This window comes from Megalops cyprinoides, chromosome 12, assembly GCF_013368585.1.
Source record: "Megalops cyprinoides isolate fMegCyp1 chromosome 12, fMegCyp1.pri, whole genome shotgun sequence".
NCBI classification, from domain to species: Eukaryota; Metazoa; Chordata; class Actinopteri; order Elopiformes; family Megalopidae; genus Megalops; species Megalops cyprinoides.
In genome coordinates this window covers 28,701,010-28,723,858 of record NC_050594.1, presented here as the reverse complement: position 1 = coordinate 28,723,858, position 22,849 = coordinate 28,701,010, and the positions used below count along the sequence as shown (strand labels likewise).

General features: G+C 40.4%; 1 protein-coding gene across 1 annotated transcript; it reads right to left on the bottom strand.

Annotated features, from left to right (window-relative positions):
• Positions 1 to 1,057: 1,057 nt before the first annotated feature.
• LOC118786956 lies at positions 1,058 to 2,742 on the bottom strand. Its single transcript, XM_036542315.1, has one exon. It carries the CDS (start codon positions 2,654 to 2,656, stop codon positions 1,058 to 1,060), a length of 1,599 nt encoding a protein of 532 aa, XP_036398208.1. The 5' UTR covers positions 2,657 to 2,742.
• Between the last annotated feature and the right edge of the window lie 20,107 nt (positions 2,743 to 22,849).

The window sequence follows — 22,849 nt, the reverse complement described above, 5'->3', positions numbered from 1 at the left end:
TTACGGGGCTACAATATTGTTGTGTTTGTACCACTAGGTGTTTCATGGAATAGAAACAATACGTCCTTTAATTTTATAGAATCAATAAATAATACATACCGAGCCTTCTGCAGTCGACTTGTTTGTTTCGCTGATAATAACATGGATACAATCTTAATTCTCTTTAGTCGCTAGAAAGTAAACACACACGTGCACACATGAATTCATACTACTTCGTTCAGAAATACATCCTTTTTTTAGAGAACTACTTACTGATTAATACACAATGCCATACAATATCTCTTATTTTTGCTGCGGCGTATCCATCATAGGTTATTGAAAGTCAAAACGATTAATGGATTTCCTAATGAGTAGTCAATACGTTATTTAAGACTGGGTTAGAATTACGATGACAAACACAAAGAGATCAGAAACAGAATTAAGATGCATTTTAAATCGTGTGATGTGGTCGGACACTGGATTTATGCACCGAATCAACAACTCTTTCAATCACAAAAATAAGACAAGGTGAAATTGCATTTCAATCGCAGGCATTTCGAACTGTTTTCATGTCGGTTTTCTTTTGCATTTTAAAAACTTTGCAGGAGCAGTATCAACGGATTTTTGCAAAAGCAAAAACAGACCAGAGCCAATGTGCTTATATGCAATTTTAATGGGTTTTCTTTAACAGGAATACAGCAATTTAGCAAAGAAGGTGCGGCTGCATCAGTAAATTCAATCACAGTCCACATGAAGTTGATAATGCATGTTGATTTCATACATCAGATAAAGTGCAAATGGCATAATAAGATTTATGACAAAACTACATTTCAGCGTTTCATTAAATATGAATATTGCAACATTTAGGAATATTTAGGCAGTAAGGTAAGAGCTAGATACAATTGGGATCATTAAACAGAAAGGAAAAGATAATATTTAGTTTTTTACGTATATGTGCAAATTTAAGACAGCGATTAAATAGATTTAGCATACTGCTTTAAGTACATTCTGAAATGTTTAACAATGCTAAAACGATTACTCCCGTAACTTTCCGAATAAAACTCAAGTGTTTTTCTCCTTAACTGAGCGTAACACGACGGCCACAACTGCTCTCAAATTCACAGTTCACCCCACTGATGCTGTCAACACTGGGCTGGCTGTTAACTTTTTGATGCGTATGTGAGAGAGGGAATGTCTCTGAACGGGAAATCTTTCCTCTGCCGTGTTCAGAGCCGGAGGGAAAGTCCATCACCAGTTTCATAAATTCAGGGGCAGTGAATCGCCGCAGTAATCGCGTCCCCAGTCCGGTGAATCCGGGTGGATGCACCTGAATCCTCTCAGGTGCGATTTCTTCTCTGTGGAAGAGGAGTTTGTCCTGTCGCCCGTGTTGGGGGAGACTAGTGCGCTTCTTAAACTCCCTCTTCCCCAGTACAGCACAACTCTCATTTTCTTTGCAGTATGGACTTGGCTTTTCCTCCGTCGACTCTAGAGATTTCTTGCCGCTTAAAAGAGCTTTGGGTGCCGTGACAGATTTTTCAGCATCATTTTCTTGACACGGAAACTTTGTCAGCAGAGTTTGCTCATCCTGCAAGGACCCTCTCTTTATTTTAACAGTGGAATGACTGGTTTCAGATGAATCACCCTGGTATGACTGTTTTCTGCATGTCAGGAGGTCAAGGTTGAATGACTTTGCTTTACCCCACACTGGACCCTTCTCTGGTGTCTCTGGTATAATTACCCTTGCTGTGTTCGTCTCTTCCTGGCATACCTGTGGATTCTGGTCCAACGTCTTCACCCCTCTCATGTCCCTCAGCTTGCAGTTCTGTATCTGTCTGGCTGTGAAAACAGCATCCTGGCTGTCTTTGCCACTGAGCCTCTGCAGATGATTGGGGAAGGGTTGTTGCTGGCCCTTCCTGTCTGGGGACTGTTGCTGACCTTTGAGGCGCCTCCGTAGACCGTTCCCCTCCCCAACCCTCAGCTGCCGCTGGAACACCACGGGCAGGTGGTCGTCACACTTGCTCTGGAACTGCTGGGTGAACTTCTCCAGGACCTGCTTGGGCAGCCTGTTGGGCCGTCTCCTCTCTCCCCCCAGCTCCTTCCCATGGAGCACATCCCCGAGGGGGCTGTCGGGACCCACGCACCTCTTCCCGGGAATGTTCAAGGCCTTGACGCACTGGTTGTGGCCGTAGAAGTCGGCGACCTGGATGGCGGAGTGGCCAGCTTGGTTGGTGTGGTCTAGCCGCAGACCCAGCCTCTTAAACGCCCGGACCAGGAACTCAAGGACCTGGCTGTGGCCAGCGTAGGCAGCATACATCAGGGCACTGTTGCCCCAGACGTCGGTGACCTCGGGGTCGGCGTTAAACTGCACCAGGAGCTTGACGGCCTCAAGGTGCCCCAGCTCGCAGGCGAGGCTCAAGGCAGTGCGCCCGTGCTCGTCCTGGCAGTTGACGTCCGCCCCTTTCTCCAGCAGTAGCCTGGTGAACTTCACCCGGGCACCGGGGTCCGGCAGGCACACGGCAAACATTAAAGGGGTGCGGCTGTTCTCCGTCTTGGAATTGATGATGCGCCCGTCCAAGGCATCCAGGACGAACCGGGCCAGGTGCACCTTGCCACTTTGCATGGCATCTAGGAAGGTCTTGGTGCCTGAGCCCTGGCACAGATCCTTTGGTCGGAGCATGACTGCAACTGCACACGGTGAAGCCTTGCTGTTGTTGTCTGCGCTGAACTAGTGAGTGGAGTTTCCTTAGCTTCCTTGCAGGGAGAGAGCGTATCAAGCTCTGAATGAGACTCGGAGAAGAGGCACTCAGCTTTTTATACCTCCATCGACTCTCCACACCCTCCTTGCGTTGCCAGGGAAACAGCCATCTGAGGACCATGATGCTGCTGCAGCACCCATTCAGAATTACCTCTCCACCTCTCTGCCAGGAGGGAATACATGCTGTTTGTAACTGAATAATTACAGAAGGAGAAAAACATGGTCTGTGTTGTTCATGTCCGCTGGTAAAAGTAGTAAACACCAGATGCAAAAGAGACACTTAAATGAGTCCCTGTTTCCAAGGATACCTTTGTGTTGCACAATGTGCTAATGAATCTGGGGCTTTTAAATGGCTGAAATAGCCACTTTGAACCTTTCAGTGTGAGGTTTAATAGTTGTATATTGTAGCTCTGATTACTCAGTAAATGCCAAAGTGCAGTCACACCTTGTGTAAATTTATGCACTTACATTACTAACCAAATAATTCAATGATGTAATTGTTACATAACAGACAAAACAAACATTCTTTAGGTCATGGAAAAGAGGCAGATTTCAAGGAGGCTCTTAATTGACCACCTCTGTAGGTCTTCATTATCTGAACTCCTTGCAGCAGAACACCCCTCAGGTGCTAAATGACAGTCGGGCAGGTTGTGCCTCAGCACTGTAACACCTTGTTATGGGGCCAGACATTCATTAGCTTGCTACTCCCTGTTCAGGGGGCACCTGGTGCACTTGGTGCCACAGATCGCTTTGATCTCTCTAATTCAGCCACAAGGACTCTCATTGAGTGATTATAGTTCCCATACCTGATGCCGCTTGCATTTTACACGGGGTGATTTTTCTTAATCTATTAAAAACTCAGTGGCTGTTTATACATACATTATTAGAATACACGTCTTCATAAAGTACAAAAATGTACAGAACACACTTGTGTCCAATTGCAGCAGAAGTGTGGCATATGTTTTAGAGTGTGGATAGTTCTTTTGTTGCGATAGTTATTTCTTAATTATTCTGTTTCATTTAACAAACACATTACAAATGGTTTCCAGTATTTGTAAGTCTTTGTACATGAAATTGGTCTGCCATTTAATTTATTTTCAGATAATGGCCTGCAACAGTGCTTCAATGTCCAATGTTTTCATGTACAGGAAATTAACCTGTAGTAACTAACACTCCGTTGTCTTGCAAATATATGGCTAAGTCAAACAATGACTTAAGTGGTAAATGCACTTTATTTATATCTAAAATCCAAAAGACAACTTGTCCTTACTGTTTCCCGCTGTGTCCTTAGTATCATAGTCCGATTTTAATTGTTAATATAAAACACAGCAAGCGGGATGAGGGACACAAATCAAGTCCCACAGTGCAGGTGAGAAAAACAGCCGCAGGGTCCCATCTTAATTACCGCTCACCATCCGGTTCCAGAGAGCCTAGCCTAGCACGAGGTTCACCACTCTCTTATGAGAGATCTACATTTACTGCATCAGGTTTACCTCCGCACGACACCCACAGGGAAAATTCACACAATAAAATGAATTAGTGTTTGTATTAGTTGTTTTACAGCAATTGGTTTTGTTTAATTACAAAAATAGTCACATGAGGGGGTGGGACAAAATATAGTGACGCAGCAACTCAGTTTGTGACGTTTGAAGCCATTACGTAGCAGTCAGAATCATAATATTAAAAAATGATGGTATTTCTTAAAATTTGCACACCCTCTTTTCAAATCTCAGTTCAGATGTGATACACAATGAATCACAGGAAAGTTATCACTGTTGCAGTTGTGGGAAGATAATCACAAGCAGAGAATGATGATTCCTCCATCATGGCAAGATATTGTGACTAATCTCACGATTATGCTGTAGTATATCATTACGTCTGTGGGGTCTCGTCAGCTTACAAACTGGCCCTGAAAATCCAAAATGAATAGCAATAGGGCAATATCTTGCAGCCTCCAACGTACTGATGTCACAGGTGTTCTCTTCATATTAGGGACACATTGGTTACTTTCCCTTTTTTGTTCTTGATTTTTGATAAAATAACCTCATCCCTTGCGTCAACTTCTCTAAATAATGAGATGATGTACTGCTTATGCAAAAATGCACTCAAGTGGATAGTGATCAGTCATGAGTAATCAACCAATCACATGTAGACCTAAAGTGAAATGTGGAAATATGTCTTTCCGGAATATTAAGTATTCCACAGGTTGCTAAGTTCAGAGGAGAAACATGTCGACTATGAACACATATGTAATGCTTTCTCAATCAATCAAACTGTTGCCATTCTTATACTACCATTACATCCTGGTACTTCAAGTCATAAGTCTTGAACAGGGACTTACAGATCAGTATGTAGAGAGTACTTGTCCCTCTGCTAGCTCTAAATATAGTTACATTAGTGTCACAACTTCCCTGAGATGTCTTCCTAATCAGTTAGATGTGATAACTCAGGTTATGAAAACCTAGATGTTTTTCATATTTGGTTTTCTTTTCCCAGAAAAGATCAGATAATTGTGTAATGTAATGAGGTCTGTCACAGAGCTCCCCACAACTGGCGTTTGAAAGCAGTTAATTAATCTTCTGTCCCAGGATAGCCTGTGTTTTTGCTCTCTGCTCCAACCCTAATTACCCCAATGAATGCGCCATGCAAACTGAGGATGGTGTGTTTATGATGCAACCTCTGTTTCCCTGAATAGTTATGATATTATAATCAGGTCAATAATATTCGGTAGATTACTCTCAGGTAGCGAACCTAATTACTTTACCCCAGCATGTTAAATTAAATCTGATTCATTTATCCAGCTTTACATATTCATCAAATCATTTGATATGTGAAACCACATGGATGGCTACGGGGCTCAGTAACACTGGCTTCAGAGATGTAACTTCTACACCAGGCACAGGAAGTAAGACAAATGTAAAAGGGCACCTTTGAGATAAGACTGGAGCAGGACTGCGGCGCACCACCGCTGTCCTTATCTGGTATTCCAGCAGAGTGCTCGCAGCCCTTGGCTGCTATTTCAGACCCTCGTTTCTCCAGAAATAGACTCCAGCAAGCTCCACTGAGTTCTTGCAGACTGTCTGCTGGCTCTGGTTGAGTTATTGTGTTGGCTCGGTCGCCTTTGGCAGTGCTGGAGGACCGCTTTTATTCTGCGGTACCTTACAGCACTGCTTTGGAGCCTAAGTTGGACACCATGATCCACCACGAGATTACTTATACATCTGCTGATGCAAGTGCCTGGAATACAATTAGCGTAATTGTGTAAAATTAGCGTAAAAGTGTAATTGTTCAATGTGCTCTTCCAGTTTCAGATTACAAGGTACTATGAGATCAATTAGAGTATGACCACTGATCAAGAGAAACCAAATAAAAGCATTGGCATTTATTTATTAGTCCATAAAATTGCATCTGAATGAATTTGAAAGTGTGATGATGATGTGTGTGTGTGTATTATACACACACACACACATATATATATGTATATATATACGCACACATATATATAGCTATAAAAGGGCTGATGGGTAAGGACAAGATGGATGTTCCAGGGACAATTCTGAACTCGAAGTTCTTCCTATTCATTTACAGATGAATTAAGGAATTTATGTGGGTTGAACTTGCAAGTCTACTTCTTTAATTTTCCCACAGACTTGGCACATGCACATTTACTGCATTTAAATCCTTATGAACACAGTTCACGTAGTGGGTGTGCGTATCTGAGTGAATGGGAAAGACTGTGGATACCACTAATTGAGCATATGTATGCAGAAACACATGGACAGCACTATAAATACATACTCCTTCCTGGTTTCACCCAAAGGCAGCATCTCGGAATGGCTGATTAGGAATTAGGTTAATGTAAAGCTAATGTGCGATCAATGGTATTTAATGACTGGATGCGTTGTCAAGGGAAGGCGCACCTGCAGATTCTGATTTCAGTCTTCAAAGGTGACGCTGTCCCCGGCAACTACAGACTGAACCCGCCAACCTCACTTCCTGAGCATCTTGAACTTGAAAGCAATCAACTGTGCTAAAGTACATACGTGCATTAAGGTAAAAATTAGCTAGAATAAGAAAATTAACAGTGATGTGCATCACCTCACAAAGCCCTCAGAACATTAGATGGTAATTAGACAGTCTACCTGATTCAGGCACGTGGGTCTTCCTTTTTTCCCTTTGTTCTACTATTCCCATGGCACGTTCCTTGTGTGGTAGGAGGCACGGGGAAGGCCACGAAGAGCACTTTTCAGAGGAATTAATTACCACCTCACTCTGGACACATGGGTTCTGAGAGTACATGCAGGACAGAGGACAACATTGTGTCACACCTTTAGAAATTTTTCCATCGTAGTAACACTTCTGCTTCCCTGCTTGTTGTGCCGCCTTTGTGTTCAGGGAACGTTTTGTGGCAAATAGATATGGAGCAGCTTTCGATTAACGTGCTCCTGGGACGCCACTGGCCATCTCCCAGTGCTTTTCCATTGTTACATAACACACAAGGAACAGCAGCCCTCTCATCACTCTCGAGAGTGACATGATGGGACTTCACGCCGGCAGCTTGACTGATCGGTCTGTACACAGTGCGTCTCCAATTGCGTTTGCCCTTTAAATCTCCTTATCAGCCCTGTAACGTCCGCCGATGAGATACAAGGACACGACAGCTTGGGTTCAGCAGCAGTTTCACACTCTGTCATCCCAGGGAGTTGGAGCAGCTGGTGCATCATCACGGAGCCGGTCCGTGTGCCACTACAGATGGGTTCAGACTGGGGGATCGGAGGAATGTGACTTCTATTGGATGACTGTCCCCAAACCTCTTCACTTACACCTGAGAAGTAAAAGACAGGGGTCCAGACACACTCCATTGTACTCTGCTCCCATTTTGCACATTAGGTTGTGAAATTAGGGTAGGGTTTAGAACTGGGAATATCATTTGGGGCCAAAGCCATGAAATAGCCACAAAATCCTTGTTTTAAATCTTTATTTCCGCAATACAATATGGCTCTAGACACTGGCTAGAACTGTGAGTCAAATGATAATGTCAGGAGTTGCCTACAAAAACAACCTGGAGGTTTTGACCATTTTACTGACCCCAGTCCCCCTTGTGTGTTAGGAAGAATGTCGGGCTGGAAGAGGCCAACGCTTGGACACAATCAGAGCTTCTGAGGAGAGCAAGACTGATGAAATGACTGACCCGGGTGCAGCCCCTCTGTCAGCTTCACTGTGTTTTGCGTGTGCGTGTGCCCGTGGGTCGGACGAGAGGGCTGTTATTGAGAGCGCAGCAGTCTGTCAGGATCTGTCCATTACAGTGACACCCAGCTGCCTCTGCACTGTCTCCAGAGAGGCTTCTTAGCCATAAAGGAGCCCCTTTAACTGCTGCCCCCTGTCCAGCCTGCTAATTACCACTGCCAGTAATCACATCATAACCGGCTGCTAATTACCAGGCTGTGATTCCCCTCCACACTTTGGGATGTCTAATGTCAGTCTTTCCCACCAAAGGATTTCAGACAGCCAAAAATTAGAGCCCATTGTGAATCTTAGAAACCCGAAGAGCTTCATTTTAAGTGAAAGTCAGGGAAAAAAAAAGATAAAGAAGAAGAAGCTTTGCAGATATTTATTAGGCCTAAGTTGTGATGAGACTGAATACCACTGGTTTGGTAATTGCTACTGGACCCTGTGTGGCTTCACAATACACATTATGTATTTGTATCTATAAGTATACTTATACAATTCTCTGTGACACTGTATAAATTTTCTTTTGTGCTTGTTTGTTACCAGTGCCCTTGTAATGTAGAGGGAAATGATTGTTTGGAAAAAGTATCCCTCAGGGGTAGAACTGATGTCGGAAATCGGCATTGAAATGTCTGAGAAAAGATACCCTTATCATTTGATGTTTTGATAAAGTGGTGAACGTACTTGTGCCATATCTGTCTTACTGTGTGAACATTCAACATTCAGTCTGTAGTGTTTCTAATATTGGATTATGTCAAATATGTAGCACGCGCACTTACTCTTAAACATGTTGAGTAAATGCCAGTACATTGCTGTTATACATAGCTACAGCTTGCTGCAGATCAAAGCCCGCTGGCCATTATACATGGTCATATAACCCATGTTCTTATTATGAGTTATGCTTTAGCTCTGAACACAGGAACAGAGTGACATGGCTAGGTTTGTGCAGATGGGTGCTGGCTCATATATAAAACTACATTTATGCTCCCAAGTGAACATGTCCAGAGTATCGTTGTGCCCTCTGGCTTGCATATTCTAGCAATCCTAACTGAACAGGTTCAAGGTTTACATTTATCTCACCTACTTTATGCATTAATCAGGTTTTGTCTTGTTGACCTCAAACTGTCACAGCCAAACCCTTAGTAACAGCCTCTCCTGTGTCTGTGGCTTTATAGGTCTCAGGAACATGATACTCTCTTTGGACCTGCTAGACCTCAAGCTTCAGGTTTACTGAATAACAACAGATATGTTTCATCATCACACCCACGGCTGGGAAAGGGAAACATTTCACCCTCTTTTATCATGTAGATACTTCATGCAAATGCTTACGCACAGGAAATTTCACGCAGGAAAATTGAAGAATTAAAATAAGTGAGAATTTCACACACAAAGCCACATTTTAAGTGAAATGTCAATGAAACATACATCTGATGAGAAAATTGATGAGAGATGCTGTGCACTGGAACAAGTGTGCCAAATGTTTTGCCTCTGTGTTATCTTGTGAGAGTACGCTGGACATGCCTCTGTACTAAGCCTACTAAGCCCACAGCCGGGCAAACAGGAGTACTGTGGGAGGATCGATATGTCAATCCATGAATGAGTCACTCTGGAATCTGACTGGTAATGGTATAAGACAGGAAGTGTCTCAGTCCAGGAGAATGAATTTGGTTTTGGTAACCTACCAACATTGGATTATCAGGATAGAACCTGATTACAACATGCTATTAGATTATTAATCTTGTTAGAACTGTAATGTGAAGCGTTCAATACAAATACAATGTTTGTGAGCAAAATGTATGACATCACAGCAAATATTTAAATAATGCTGCAAGGATCAGGAGAGATGCAATTAAATTTTAAATGTTCTTTAAGATTCACATGCATTTCATAAGCTTCCAGTTATTGGCAAATGTTACAAATACAATTGTATTCATTGTTTTCAGTTCAAACACATTAATCCCTCCTAACAGCAGCTGCTTTCATCTTATAAGTAATAACATATTCTATAGGCCTTTTGTTTATTTTATGGGTGGCATTCAATTATATTTCACTGAACAGCATTGTTTTTTCATCTTCTTCTATAATTTGTAAATATGCAGCTACCAATTTCTTTATTTTAATCAGAATCAAACCTACTGTGCCTGGAAGCACTGCAGTTTAATATTGCCATACTACCCACACATTATTAAAAATGTGAATGTGAATTCAGCATCAGTGTCAGCTTCTGTGCAAACTTAATCCCTTGGCACTATTTATGGAAGACCTACTGTTAGACACTGTAGTTACTTTTTATTGTACCGTAACTCCAAGGTGTTTGTAGGTTTTGCAACAGGTTAGAATAACAGAGGCGTGCTCTCTACAAATCTGTAAAAAATATATATAATTATAATACAGAAATAAACAAAACAACATCTAGTTGTTCTTTTTGTGACCATCTTTGAAATTTGTCTGCTTGTGCCAAATCCTTGATTTATCAGCTCTGGTCTGATTGAGATTCCTACCGTGTGCTTGTGATGCACCAAGAGACAGAGATGGGCCAAGAAAGGCTCCACTCCATCTTCCCCTCTGACATCCTCTATTTGCGGCCTGCTCCCTGCGCTTGCAAGTGACAGCTCAATAAATTGGACAATTGGATAACAAATGCATTTTTTTTTTCATGGCTACACTGGCGAGAAGGAAGCCATGCTCGAGAGTATCTGGAGTAATAGCGCTGCGTGTAATTGCATCCTCAGAGGAACCTGCCAATGAGGACATTTTTAGCTGGATCGGGAAACAAAACGGTGTGCTGAACAGGACCTAAAAATACCACCTGTGTGTACATCTTGTGCCCACTGAGAACCATGTTTTCCAGGACCAACCTTGCCGTAATGTCCCCAGACGTCTAAAGCAGATCAGGTTATATACAGCAGTCAAACAATAGCTCAGCATAAAGTAATGGACAAGTACCAATTTAAGACATACATGTCATTTAAACCCTTCAAGTGATTGCCTGTGCTCTTTACAGAAGCTCCTGCTCATATCTTTTCTATTTTTATGTTAACAGATAAGCTAATAATGTCAGGGTGTCATGAAATATGAAGTATTCATCTGTTGCCTGTGAGCACCTCAGATCATGCTTGTACACATTTTAGTAATTGTTCAGGGTTGGTTCATGAGATAATAACTAGATTCATAAATGTCTTGCAATATTTTTGGAAAATGTGATAATGCTCTTTTCGTCATTGCTATTATTCGATAATGATAAAGTAATTTATAAACTGAAAGTACTTTTTCTGAAAAAAACAAAAAACCACTCCGTGAGTTTTAAATAAATTGTCTTAATGCTTCAACCAGGATATCAATCCCTGTATTTTCTGGCAAATCTCTTTAAATTGTTTTCAGTGATTGTACATTGCTTACATTGATTTTATCTTATTAAACCAAAAAATCTAAATCCATTTCATAAATTGTGCTTGACAAAACAAATCCAATTAAACAATGTTGAAATTAAATTGTCTGTCATGACCATTGACCTTTTAAAGGTCATTTAAGGTTGGGGTTTATGCTCTTCCGATAACTAATTACAAAATTGCTGGCTGAAGTTTAACCTTCAGTTCAGTCTATTTTGCATGTTGTGCATTATGTTTGAAGACCGCAAGTTACTAAACTCATTACAATAATTGTTCGGAATGGTATTTGCCATTGAATTGCATTTTGTAGAAACAAAATTTACCATCAAAAACACACTCATCTGCATGCCTGTCACCTCTGGTTTTCTAGTTGATGATACCTATTGATACATGCTTTTTGGTCAGTAAAATGCTGCTCATTGCTGAAGAATTCAAGACCAGGAAGACCTTTAACACCAAAACATCAATTCAGTAGTTTGCCAGCATCGGTTCTGTGGGTAGTAGCAAGAGAACCTCCCACACAAGGAGAAATTAGAGTATCAAGTCTTCTGCATATATCCTGCGTAGAGAGTGGGAAATCATCATGTTTTTGTTCCTTTCTTTTGTAAATTCATGCATATTCAATTTGTGGCATATTACTTTTTCTAAGAATTGGTTGGCACAGACAGAACCTTTGTTGACACTGGAAGTCTCACGCATTGACTGTGTCTCACATTTGAACTGTGTGTTGCTCTTTTACAGCCAGACCTGATAATCTCACATTTTTAGCGGTGATTTTTGCTTTCCTAATGTTTGCTTGTCACCGTGCCGAAGTATAATTTATGTTATGTAAACCTGGCATTAGCAAGAAGAATAGATATGTATTTATGGGTTTTACTGCTATGGAGAATATTTCCATTTACCACCTGACAGGCACAATTATGAGCCATGGCAACATTTAAAAAGGAAGATTGATAGCAGTCATTCTGCTGAGAAGTTATGTAAGCTGAAGGGACAGAATTCAGCAGACCTAATGAAAGGACTGTGTCACCCACAGTTCAAGGATGGAAAAAAGCATTTTTCAAGAGCCACAGCATGTCACAAATATGTACATGTGATGGAGCAGCATCAATATATTGTATTTTCCAGCAGCTATTTCAGTTTCACCAGTGATAAACAATAGTTTTTTCAATGACTGCATGCTTGTGCTACATCAAGAGCAGTGTAAAGAAGACAATAACTGGGAATTTATTGATTTTGGCATACGCTTACATGTTTTCGTTGAACTGATTGAAAAGCCCCTTGGGATTATGTCCATTCTGGAAGAAGAGGGCATGTTTCCAAAAGCATCTGACTAAATGTTCAAAGTGAACAATATGACAACCACTTGGGGAAATTGGAAATGGCTCAGAGGCCACACTCTGTGAAACTTGTCGGTTATGTCCTTCCAAGGACTGTGCATTACAATATTGGTGGCTGGTTAGAGAATAGGAAAGTTCAGCTGCCTGATTCAATGACTGGAATTTATCATACACTTCTCAATAGCCTTTGTCCAGTTGAGAAGCAGCTCTGCAAAATGTAACAATCCTGCAAAAATGAGGGCTAATCTTTTGAAAGAGAGCTGAATCTGGCAGTAGACAGGTGGAGGTTCAGTATGTAGCTTGTTCCAAAATGGAGAGGTGATGGTCAGCCCTCTTCTAGAAGCTAGAGACCATCAAAAATCAATCAAAAAGACACCATGTCACCCTCAGTAATACAGAACGTAGAAGAAGCCAACCTCCAATGTGAGGCCACAGCTCCCTCTCAGGAGAAATGTACCAACAGTATGAATAGGGATGACACAATGAAAACCTGAAGCTGGAGAGAAACCAAAAACAGCTGGAAGAAGAGACTAACAGAATATAAATTTTAGTTTAATAAAGAGTTTGATAACAGGAACAGGTCATTTAGCTCATCTGGGCTTATCATTTTACTCATAGTCTATCTAGCATTGTGTCAAGCCAGATTTTGAACTCTGTGCCCACTGTGAGTCTGGCTGTTGTTATGCAGTAAATGTTCCCTGTATGAGAAAATACCTTCAGGTGTCAGTGTCAAATTTAGTTTTACATATTCAATAATAATATCAATTTCCTCTTGTTTTATTTACAGATCTAAAATCAAAACAGCCTCTTTATTCCATTTTAATAATCACCTTCAAAATGAAGAAATATAAATCAAGTTCTCTTTTTACTTAGGCTAAAGATATGAAGTGTCTTAGGTATATCTTCATAATTGGATTGTTTGATACCCAGAACCAGAATCTTTCTGCTCTTTGTAATTTTTCTGAGAGATCATTTGTCCTATAATAGTGTGGTGCCTACAATTGGACACAATACTCTATATGCAGACTGAGCAAGGAATTGTATTATTAACTTCTTTTGATTAGAAGATGAAATTATAATAGAGGAGGAAGCTTGTCTAGACTGAGGAGAGCTAGATCCTTTGCGAGTAACTTGAGCTCAACCTGCTGATGTTAAACTTTGAACACATTCTATCGGACAAGAAAGAGGAGTTGGAGCAAGCCAAAAAGAAACTATCTACAGTATGTTATGGAATCCTTTCAGATGTCGCTTGAATCTAATGATGATTTGACACTCAATGGTTTCACTGCGTTGGATGACCCCCTAACCATTTTCCAAGACTGGGGACAAATATGGACAGTGAGTCAGGTCAAAAATCTAGCTTAGCCAGTGTGAGAAGGTCAGCAATGTCATGATAATTGCCTCTGCAAGCTCTCAGAGCTGAAGCCCCTGCTCTCTGATTTGGCAAGTGTTTTGACTGCAGTGGTTTGATTGAACCCAGAGGGAAAGTGCCACAGCAAGACACTAAGAATCAAGAAGAAGATGGACAGAGTGACAGAAAAAAGCCACCGCTTAATATAAAACCCTCTGAGAGATCAACAGGGGGGCCACACGCTACAGCTAACTAGTTTCCACTGCTGAGGGAAGAGATGGAGAAAGGAGGAGATAGGGTTTGAGTTATGTGGGAGCTAAAGGGAGCTCAGCTCCTATTAATGAAAAAAAAAAAAACTCCCACAGCAGCATGCAAATCAGACTTTGGAGGAGTCTCAGTGAGAACTGATGACCAGAATATTTTGCCTATTTTTTAAGTGTGTGTGTGTATGTATCCATCTGACTAGAAGAATTTTAGGATTAAACATGAACACCCCAGTCTTGTTTCATGGATGAACCCAATTATTCTAGAACATTTTGATTCCACACCAGGTGAGTATGAAAAAAATCACCTGTCAAAATAGGGGGACCTCACAAATTTACAGCATAACTCAAACTTGCAGAGCCTCAGGTGAAAAATATATGAAGCAAGATAAGAAATGGAATTTAGTAGAAATTCTTTGATGAGAAAAAAATCTGTCCTCTGTGTAAATTTATGCATGAGTTTCAAACAATCACACTGAGATACTAAACCATTGAAAATATCCTCTCCTATTTAAGTCAGAGAATGGGATCTACAGTGCATACCAAAGCCTTTTTGTGCCACTACCTTTGCAGTATGCATTAAAAACAATACTTGAAAGGAACTCTGAAGGGAAGGGAAATCAGTTAACTAGTTACTCTCAATGCCATCTCGAATCCTTTCTATTCTCTTCTGCTCAAGGCTATCAACTTGCCTTTAAAGGAGAAACCATTAGAAGTGTTCCATCTGACTGTGTCCTTGTGGCAGAACTACAAGGCATGCAGAACTGACATTTACACAGCGCATGCTTGAGCTCTCCTGTTTTGAGCTTCCTTCTGTTCTCCCTCACTTGCAGCATTAACTGCCTGATGTCCAGATGTGTTTGTTCAGAGGCAGCAGGGAAGGGCAAAAATCACTGTGTGGTTGTGGCATCTACAGTATAGCAAAAGCTGTTTGTGAATCCCTTAAGGCAATGCTTAATTGTTTTTAAGGAAAATGATGGTGGGTGATGCAACTGGAAAGTAATTAATGGCGGACCTTGGGGGATTGGGGCCAGGGGTTTTGTGAGTGTATGTGTGTTTGAGTGTGTGTGTGTGTGTGTATGTGTGTGTGTGTGTGTGTGGGATGAGGAGTGGGGGGTTGCAGGGGTAACAGGACAGGGAAATTAAACCAGATTTACAATTTATCTATGAATTGAAAAGAGAGATGGTGAAAAAGGAACCAGTGGTAATTTTTGTCTTTGAGATATAGCCCACTGACCTTCGATAAGTCCATTTCATATAGTATTATATGACAGCTTAAAAATAGCAGAACTATAAATATGGTTCAATTTTGATAATAGTTATTTCTCAGCTTAACCACCTCTGATGTCGATGTGAAATAGCTGAGGTCAACCAATCTTCCACTGAAAAATCCATGGCTTCAGGTCCTTTTTTGGCTTCTGTAGGAAATGAAAACTAAGAAGTTACATGTATTATACAACATAAATGGTGTACAGTACAGCCTTTCAATTTGGAAAAAAACGCTGATTGCTCTGAGAATTTATATAAAAAATGATGTGTATACAAAGTGCACAGCAATGGGGGATAAACCAAGGTGTGAATACATCTCCAAGGCACACTGGGAGAAGACTGCTTCTGAAAATGCCCTAATATCCTACACATTACTGCCAATATTTAGATTACATATGGAGTGCATAGACACATGGGTTAGAGGAGTCCATTAACAGAACTCCCCAGTGCACTGGGGGTAAATTATAAAATGTCTAAAACTGAAAACCTCTATAAGTGCTCTTTTCAAGGGTGAAGTTGAAATGTTGCCAAAAAACGTTGTTATAGGTTCAACATTTGAGCGGCTGGTATTGTGATGACCATTTGCATTTGAGAAGTGTGTTCTTTATTGTACAACTGATTATTGATTTATTTTATGTGCACTGTATATGCCTGACGGGCAGTTGCCAGGTAATATGCACGTGACAGTAGTGTGGTAGAGAGTTTGAGTGTGACAGTTTTCGAAGTTACTGCATGGAGTAGGAGGGATGAGAGACCTGTGTCTCAGTGACCTTTGAGTAGACAGGCAGTTCAACAGAGGCAGATATAGAGCTCCCCACCTACCCAGCTGACCCCCCATAAAGCTGTTCTTTTCCAGATCACAGAAATAACCCCACATCACTTGAGGAGGAATGGTAGGTGCATGGTAGGTTTTGGTGACTCATCAATGCTTCAGGTTTTAGGTACTCCTAGGTTTCAGATACAGTCAACAGATCATGATTAGCCAGACGTGTAGTAGAGGTTGTCAGAGAGATTTTCGAATACCACAATGACAGAGATAACAGAACTGACAATGCTAAATTGAAAATACGCTAATGTCTGATTTTGTTGGTTATATAGTACTGCTTTGGATATTGTGTTCAACGTAAGCCCATTTCACCAAAATATAAAAGGTACTGATGCTATTCCATTTTGTTCTGTTTGATGTTCAGCATGGAATTTTAAATCACAAGTTGGGAGGCTTCAGTGCTTTGAAATAAATAGCTCTGTTGTCTGCTTGTGTGATACAACGTGACTTTGGTGATCCATTCTGAGTCTGTGGCTTTGACTGACAGGACTCCTACTGTGGCTGCACTTGAATAAAAGCTGTAAAGTGGCTGGACATAAGAGCAGAAGGAGTTGCCAATTTTAGCACAATTACTGTAGCACAAACACTGTCAAAGACTGAAAAAAGCCTTGAGCGGGGAATTGAATGCACACCTGAAGAATAACCTTCACCTTTCCTTCTTACTTGCTCTTAAAAACACTTACAATGGGAAACAAATGGAAGTGGCATCAAAGACTGGCATGTCGTTCTAAGGATCTTAGACTTTTTGAGCTCGTTTCTTGTGGGCAGACTGCACACAGACAGCGGTGTGAACACACATCTACAGCTCAGAATTCTGCAATCAAAGCACACTTTATAAGAAATGGGACCTTTAGGCAAATGATTGTGTCTAGACCCAGTGGTGAGGTTTAGGGTGTAATGGATTTAGACGGCACACGAGAAACAGATTGATGAATCGTGTGCAGCTGGCTCATGTTGATATTTAGCTATTTATCTCATAGACCAGTCTATTCAACTAGCAGCCTGGGGGCCAACTGCGGACAGCAAAACATTTCCTTTTGGTGTAGATTTCCTTTTGGAATGAATATAATCATCACCATTTGTCATGTGATAATATGGGCTAATATGCACTGTCATCCCAGGTTCTTTGGTTTCTTAGTCATTATAAATTGAGGGGTTAGCGTATTTCAGTACTTCATTAGTTCATTACTTACTTCATTACTTCATTAGCCTTATCAGCACTAGGGAGTGGAACATTTTGGTCTGCCTGGACCTCGGACCCAGACTGACTTAAATGGCCAACCTGGCAAGATAAATGAACTGCATATCACTGGAGAAACAAGAACAAAACACACAAGTGATTAATAGACAATAGTACAGCACAAGGGCATCAAGCTGAAACTGTGTTAAAATGCCATGTTGGTATGACTATAATGGACAGTGGACAAAGCATCTCATTTGCCTGAATTGTTCCTTTTGCTCCTTTTTGAAATAAACTAAACCATTTCATGTCTTTTGAATGTGTAATTTAAGTTGAGAGGCTGTAGAGGACTTGATTGGTTTACTGCCATGTATGGTCTTACAAAGATGAAGTGAGTAGAAAATAAAGTATCATGTGCACCATTGTATATCAAGACAAGTAATACTTAATGAATAACTAAGTATGCAATCGTTCTTGCGTTAGCTAATATTTATATGGGTCTACATGTTTCAATGGAGGTAGAACTTCTGAATCAATGGACAATCACAGACAGGAATGTAAAAAAAAATAAAAGTATAAATTATACGATGATGAAACTTAGCTTTGCTGTGAGTGCCCCATTATCTTATAGCAACAGTTATTCTTTTATCTGATAAAGTGCATTTTATGGTCATCTTTCAAACAGTGGTTACCAGGAACATTTTATATTTGAGCCATAAAGGAAATGCTGAAGCAATCATTATGATCCAGCTTCCCACAGGTTAAAAATAATGTATGAAAATGGCTGTAAAGGCAAATGGCTACCGTAACCTAATTGTGTGTTGTGTGAGTGTGTGAAAACACCAATTAACAAACCCAAATGCGGTGTATACATTACATTACATGCATTTAGCAGCTGCTCTTATTCAGAGCGACTTCTAGCACTATACCCTAAGATATTGTTACAACATACACACAGGAACTTTTAACATACACACTTTTACAGCCTTGGAGAGAGTTGAAATTAAATCAATGATTAATATTTTTCTATATTTTATTTAATTAATTATCTCAAGGAGAATTAATACAAGCAGTTGTATTAGATAAAGCAGTGTTAGCGCTGCATTACCATGGTCGTCACTTCACTTATCAACAACATCATTAGCTTCTGTATGTATCAACCCCAGTGAGCGATAGGAGGGAAATGTCGGGCTTGTCATCGGGGACTCCAATGGACATGCTTTCACTCAGCACATGCTAGCTCAGTCTTTCAACCACTTATGAAGCTTTTGGACTAGTTTTAAAAATAACATAATTTTGCCATCACAGAGAAATTACTAGGCAACGCTATTTCCAGATGGCGCGGGGGCCTGGGGAGGGAGAGAGAGCATCATTAACTGCCTGGGCAGACTTGACAAGGCGCACTCATATGAGCGCATTAAAATTCAAGGGGCAGCACAGGAGGAGCCTTGAGGAGGAGGGGGAAAGTGTCTGTGGGAGGTTTGGGGAGGGATGACTCACCCCCCCCTCCACACACACACACACACACACACACACACACCTCCTCCAAGCACTCTTGGATAAAGGTCTCAGATGGTGGATTAGATTACTACAGACATCACAACCTGTCAGCAGCTGTTGAGCATAGCTAACACCAGCTTGTTACTTTGACTACAATATTTAAAACATTAAAAGCAATTAATAGGGCATACCATGTAAGCTATTGCAAGATAAATTCTGTCAACAAACCCAGAGGGTACAAATGGAAATTGGCTCAAATGACTTCACGCAAGCATTCGAAAGATTTGTCCACACGGACACTACTAATGCAATCGAATAGCTTGCGAGGGTTTCTAAGTCAGAGAGGTCATTCGGGAAAAAACCTGATAAAGTAATATTTTCTCTCAAACTTTATTATTAATCCTATGTATGTATTTATTACTTATCTAATCCTATGCATGTACTAATCCTATGTATGTATTTATTATTTATGTATGTATTTATGTATTTATTATTTTAATGTAACTGTATTTATATTGTATACTTTAATTCTTTTTGTCATGGTTGTCTTGAGTAATTTTTTTCCCAATCTTTTATTTATTTCACATTACCATAGCTGTTGCTTTTACTGTTTTAATTGTGTTCATGTATGCCAAGCATCATAATACAATGTATTACTACTATTTTACAAATAAGCAAAATGATGAGCTGAGACCTGTTCCCCTTTATGCAGTGTTCCCCTTTGTGCAATGGTCTTTATGTTGGTCATACTGGCTGTTTTTACAAACCCTTTCATCACCACGAAGGAATATTAATGTTCTATCAACACTTCACAAATTATAATAACAAAATATGCACATAGCCAAGTACTGCACTTACAATCCATAGCTTCACAAAAGAACTGAACAGTTCAGAAAACAGCCTTGATAGTAATTAAGAAAAGAATGCTTTCCATTTATATGAATTTGTGTACGTCTGTAAACAGGCTATTTCTAGCATTTGTATTAAAAACATTGTGAAATATGTTACAGGGATCATCTCGGGAAAATGACAGCTGCACACAACAATGTGTGCAATATCACACGTGGTTCTTTAAAACATTTACATCGAGACTTACAAGCATTTAACCCAATTTTGAACAAACTACTCCATAGCTGTGTTTTTATGATGGATCTTGTTGATCAAAATGCTTGCAGGAAATTTTTTTCTTTCTCTCTTTCTATCAATCTGATCGCGCCAGTTTTAGCCAATATTTTTGATATCAATATGGTGCAAGCCAAGCTCTGCTCCCTTCCCCACTCGAATAGTCAAATGCTGGTGCCCATTACAGAAAGCCCAAAGGTGACACGACCCCATGGAGCAAGAACAAGACAATGTCAAGTTCCTTCTGCACGAGATCTCAGTGAAGTAATCCTATCTCTCAGTGTGCCATTCAGAGTCACTAGTTTAGTAATATTAGGAATAATAATGGAAGTGTTTTATCTTTGCTGAGTGCAGCACAATAAAGAGCAATGAGCTGGAGGATGAATCTCCACCTACCTAACAATCTCAAGACTAGACATTGATTTTGCTATTAATAGTCCCATAACCAATGATCCATGTTTCAGAAACACTCAACAGCTGTGGGAAGGAACACCTAGGAAGAAACTGTGACCTTAGGTATAAAGTCTCCTACATCGTACTGAAAATCTCTTCTGCATTTCATATACTACATTTAACTCACACCCCATCTTCAGTATCTGTTCGGGCATCAGTTCACATTACTGCTTCCCCATGCAGCGAGGCATAAAAGTAACATCATTTTGCAATGTGTTTGAGGTACTGATGGGGAACCAGTTCACATTGGCCCTCATGAAGGCTGGATGTGAAACAGCATATTGCTTTACATAAAGAAGCATTGATTTACTGATTGAATGGGCTCCTGATCAGTAACAGTCTGAGCTTAAGGCCATCAGAGCTATTCAAAACCCAAGCATCTGCTCTCCGCCTTCATTGACAAGCAAGAGTTCTAAGACACAGCTCAGATGGGGCTGTGTGTGGGATGGACTTCTGACATTTAGCCCGGCTCACCAACCCTCATCCCCCACGCCCACACAGGCAAACGCTGAGGTGTACTGGCTCCGCTCAAACCGCAGGAAGAGGGGTGGGTGTAAATAGCCTCTTCACTCCCTCTTTCCTTCCTTGCACTCTCCCTGCTGCCACGTTTCTTCCTCTCTCCTTCTTTCTGCTTCTTTCCTTCGTTCCTTATCTGTCCTTTCTTCCCTCGCCCTCTTCCTTTATCCTCTCTCTCTCTCAGTTCACTCTATATGTATGCCTCTCTCTGTGTTGACATGGAAGAGCCTCTCGGGGCACCTGTTCCTTTGAATGGTCCTCATCAGCCTCGGTGCAAATTTGCCTGATCAGAGAAGAGGAGTGTGAAGTGCCCTTTGCTAATAAGCAGGTGTCCGGTTATCCTCCTGGCTTATGCAGGATTAGAAAGAGATGCATGTGAGTCATTGGGACTGTAGGTGCTAAGTAGTGCATCATCCCTGTGAGGTAACACAAATCCCTCTCAGCACAATGATTCTGTGGTGGCGTTTCTATGAAACTGATCCATCCTTATATTTATTCCCATTAAGAACTCAGATACATGCGTAATTGCAAAACATTTCTCGATGAACATATTGCTCTTAAGCAATTTAAGATTTTGTGTGCTATCAAGAATATAATCTTCTTACATGTTTTTTATTGATGGCTTAATGATCAGCCTTATTAAATGAGGAGGTGGTTGTACAATTATTAATTTTAAGTAACATTTCATATTATTGGTGTCTGGTACAAGGTGTCTTTGCTAACTGTAATGAAATAGAATTGTTGCATATTATGTGAACCATGTGGCTATTTTTTCTTTCTTTCTTTCCTTCTTTTTCTTAAACAATTATTAAAGCCTACATTTGCACCTTCCTCATGCCCTGTGCATTACTAATGCTGTTCTACTTTAAATAGAAAACTTTCTTATGTCTCATTATAGCTTTATACCCTTATAGCTTGTATTGAGAGAAATTTTACATTTCAGATTTCATTACTTTGATCCACACATTGCTAGCCATTCCTGCACCAATCCCTGACAGACTAGATATCATACACACCTTTCTCAGAGTGACCGTGGAAAGTGTGAACTGTGATTCCATAAGATCCACACTGCAGTTTAGAACAGAAGATTCTATGTGCCTTAAATCAATGATCTGTGCGCACACACACACACACACACACACACGCGTGCGCACACACACACACCGACACACAGTAAAAAGCTGTGTGTTTTTATAAATGGCTTTTGTACTAAAACACTCTTCCTTTTGTTTACAAAAGCAGGAAGTTGGCATCAGAGGGGGTCAGTAATATTGCTATTTATACTGTATTATTACTGTATTTCTGTCTGATTTTAGTTGTATCTGCAAATCTACTAGCATACATACAAATACACAAAAAATGCAGACATTCAAAAATTTATACACATTCAGACAGTAGTTTGCGAAAAAAAAAAAAAACAAAACAAAAAAAACAACCATACATCAAGTATCATTTTACACTTTGTAATAAATAAAAGTTGAATTTTAGTACATAAATCATTGTAAACCATTGGTTTAGTGTTTGGCATTATTTTATTTGTATTTGTTCCACAACAAGAAAATTGTAACAGCAAGCACTCTGATTAAAATCTGTTATGTGTAGGTATATTTTATTGCACAATTATACTGAACATTGTACAAGCAAAAGAAACGTGCCAATTATTAAATAGTGTTTGGT

Bases quoted from the DNA above. Each gene is read 5' to 3' on its own strand.
- LOC118786956 (XM_036542315.1), bottom strand. From the start codon at position 2,656: ATGCTCCGACCAAAGGATCTGTGCCAGGGCTCAGGCACCAAGACCTTC.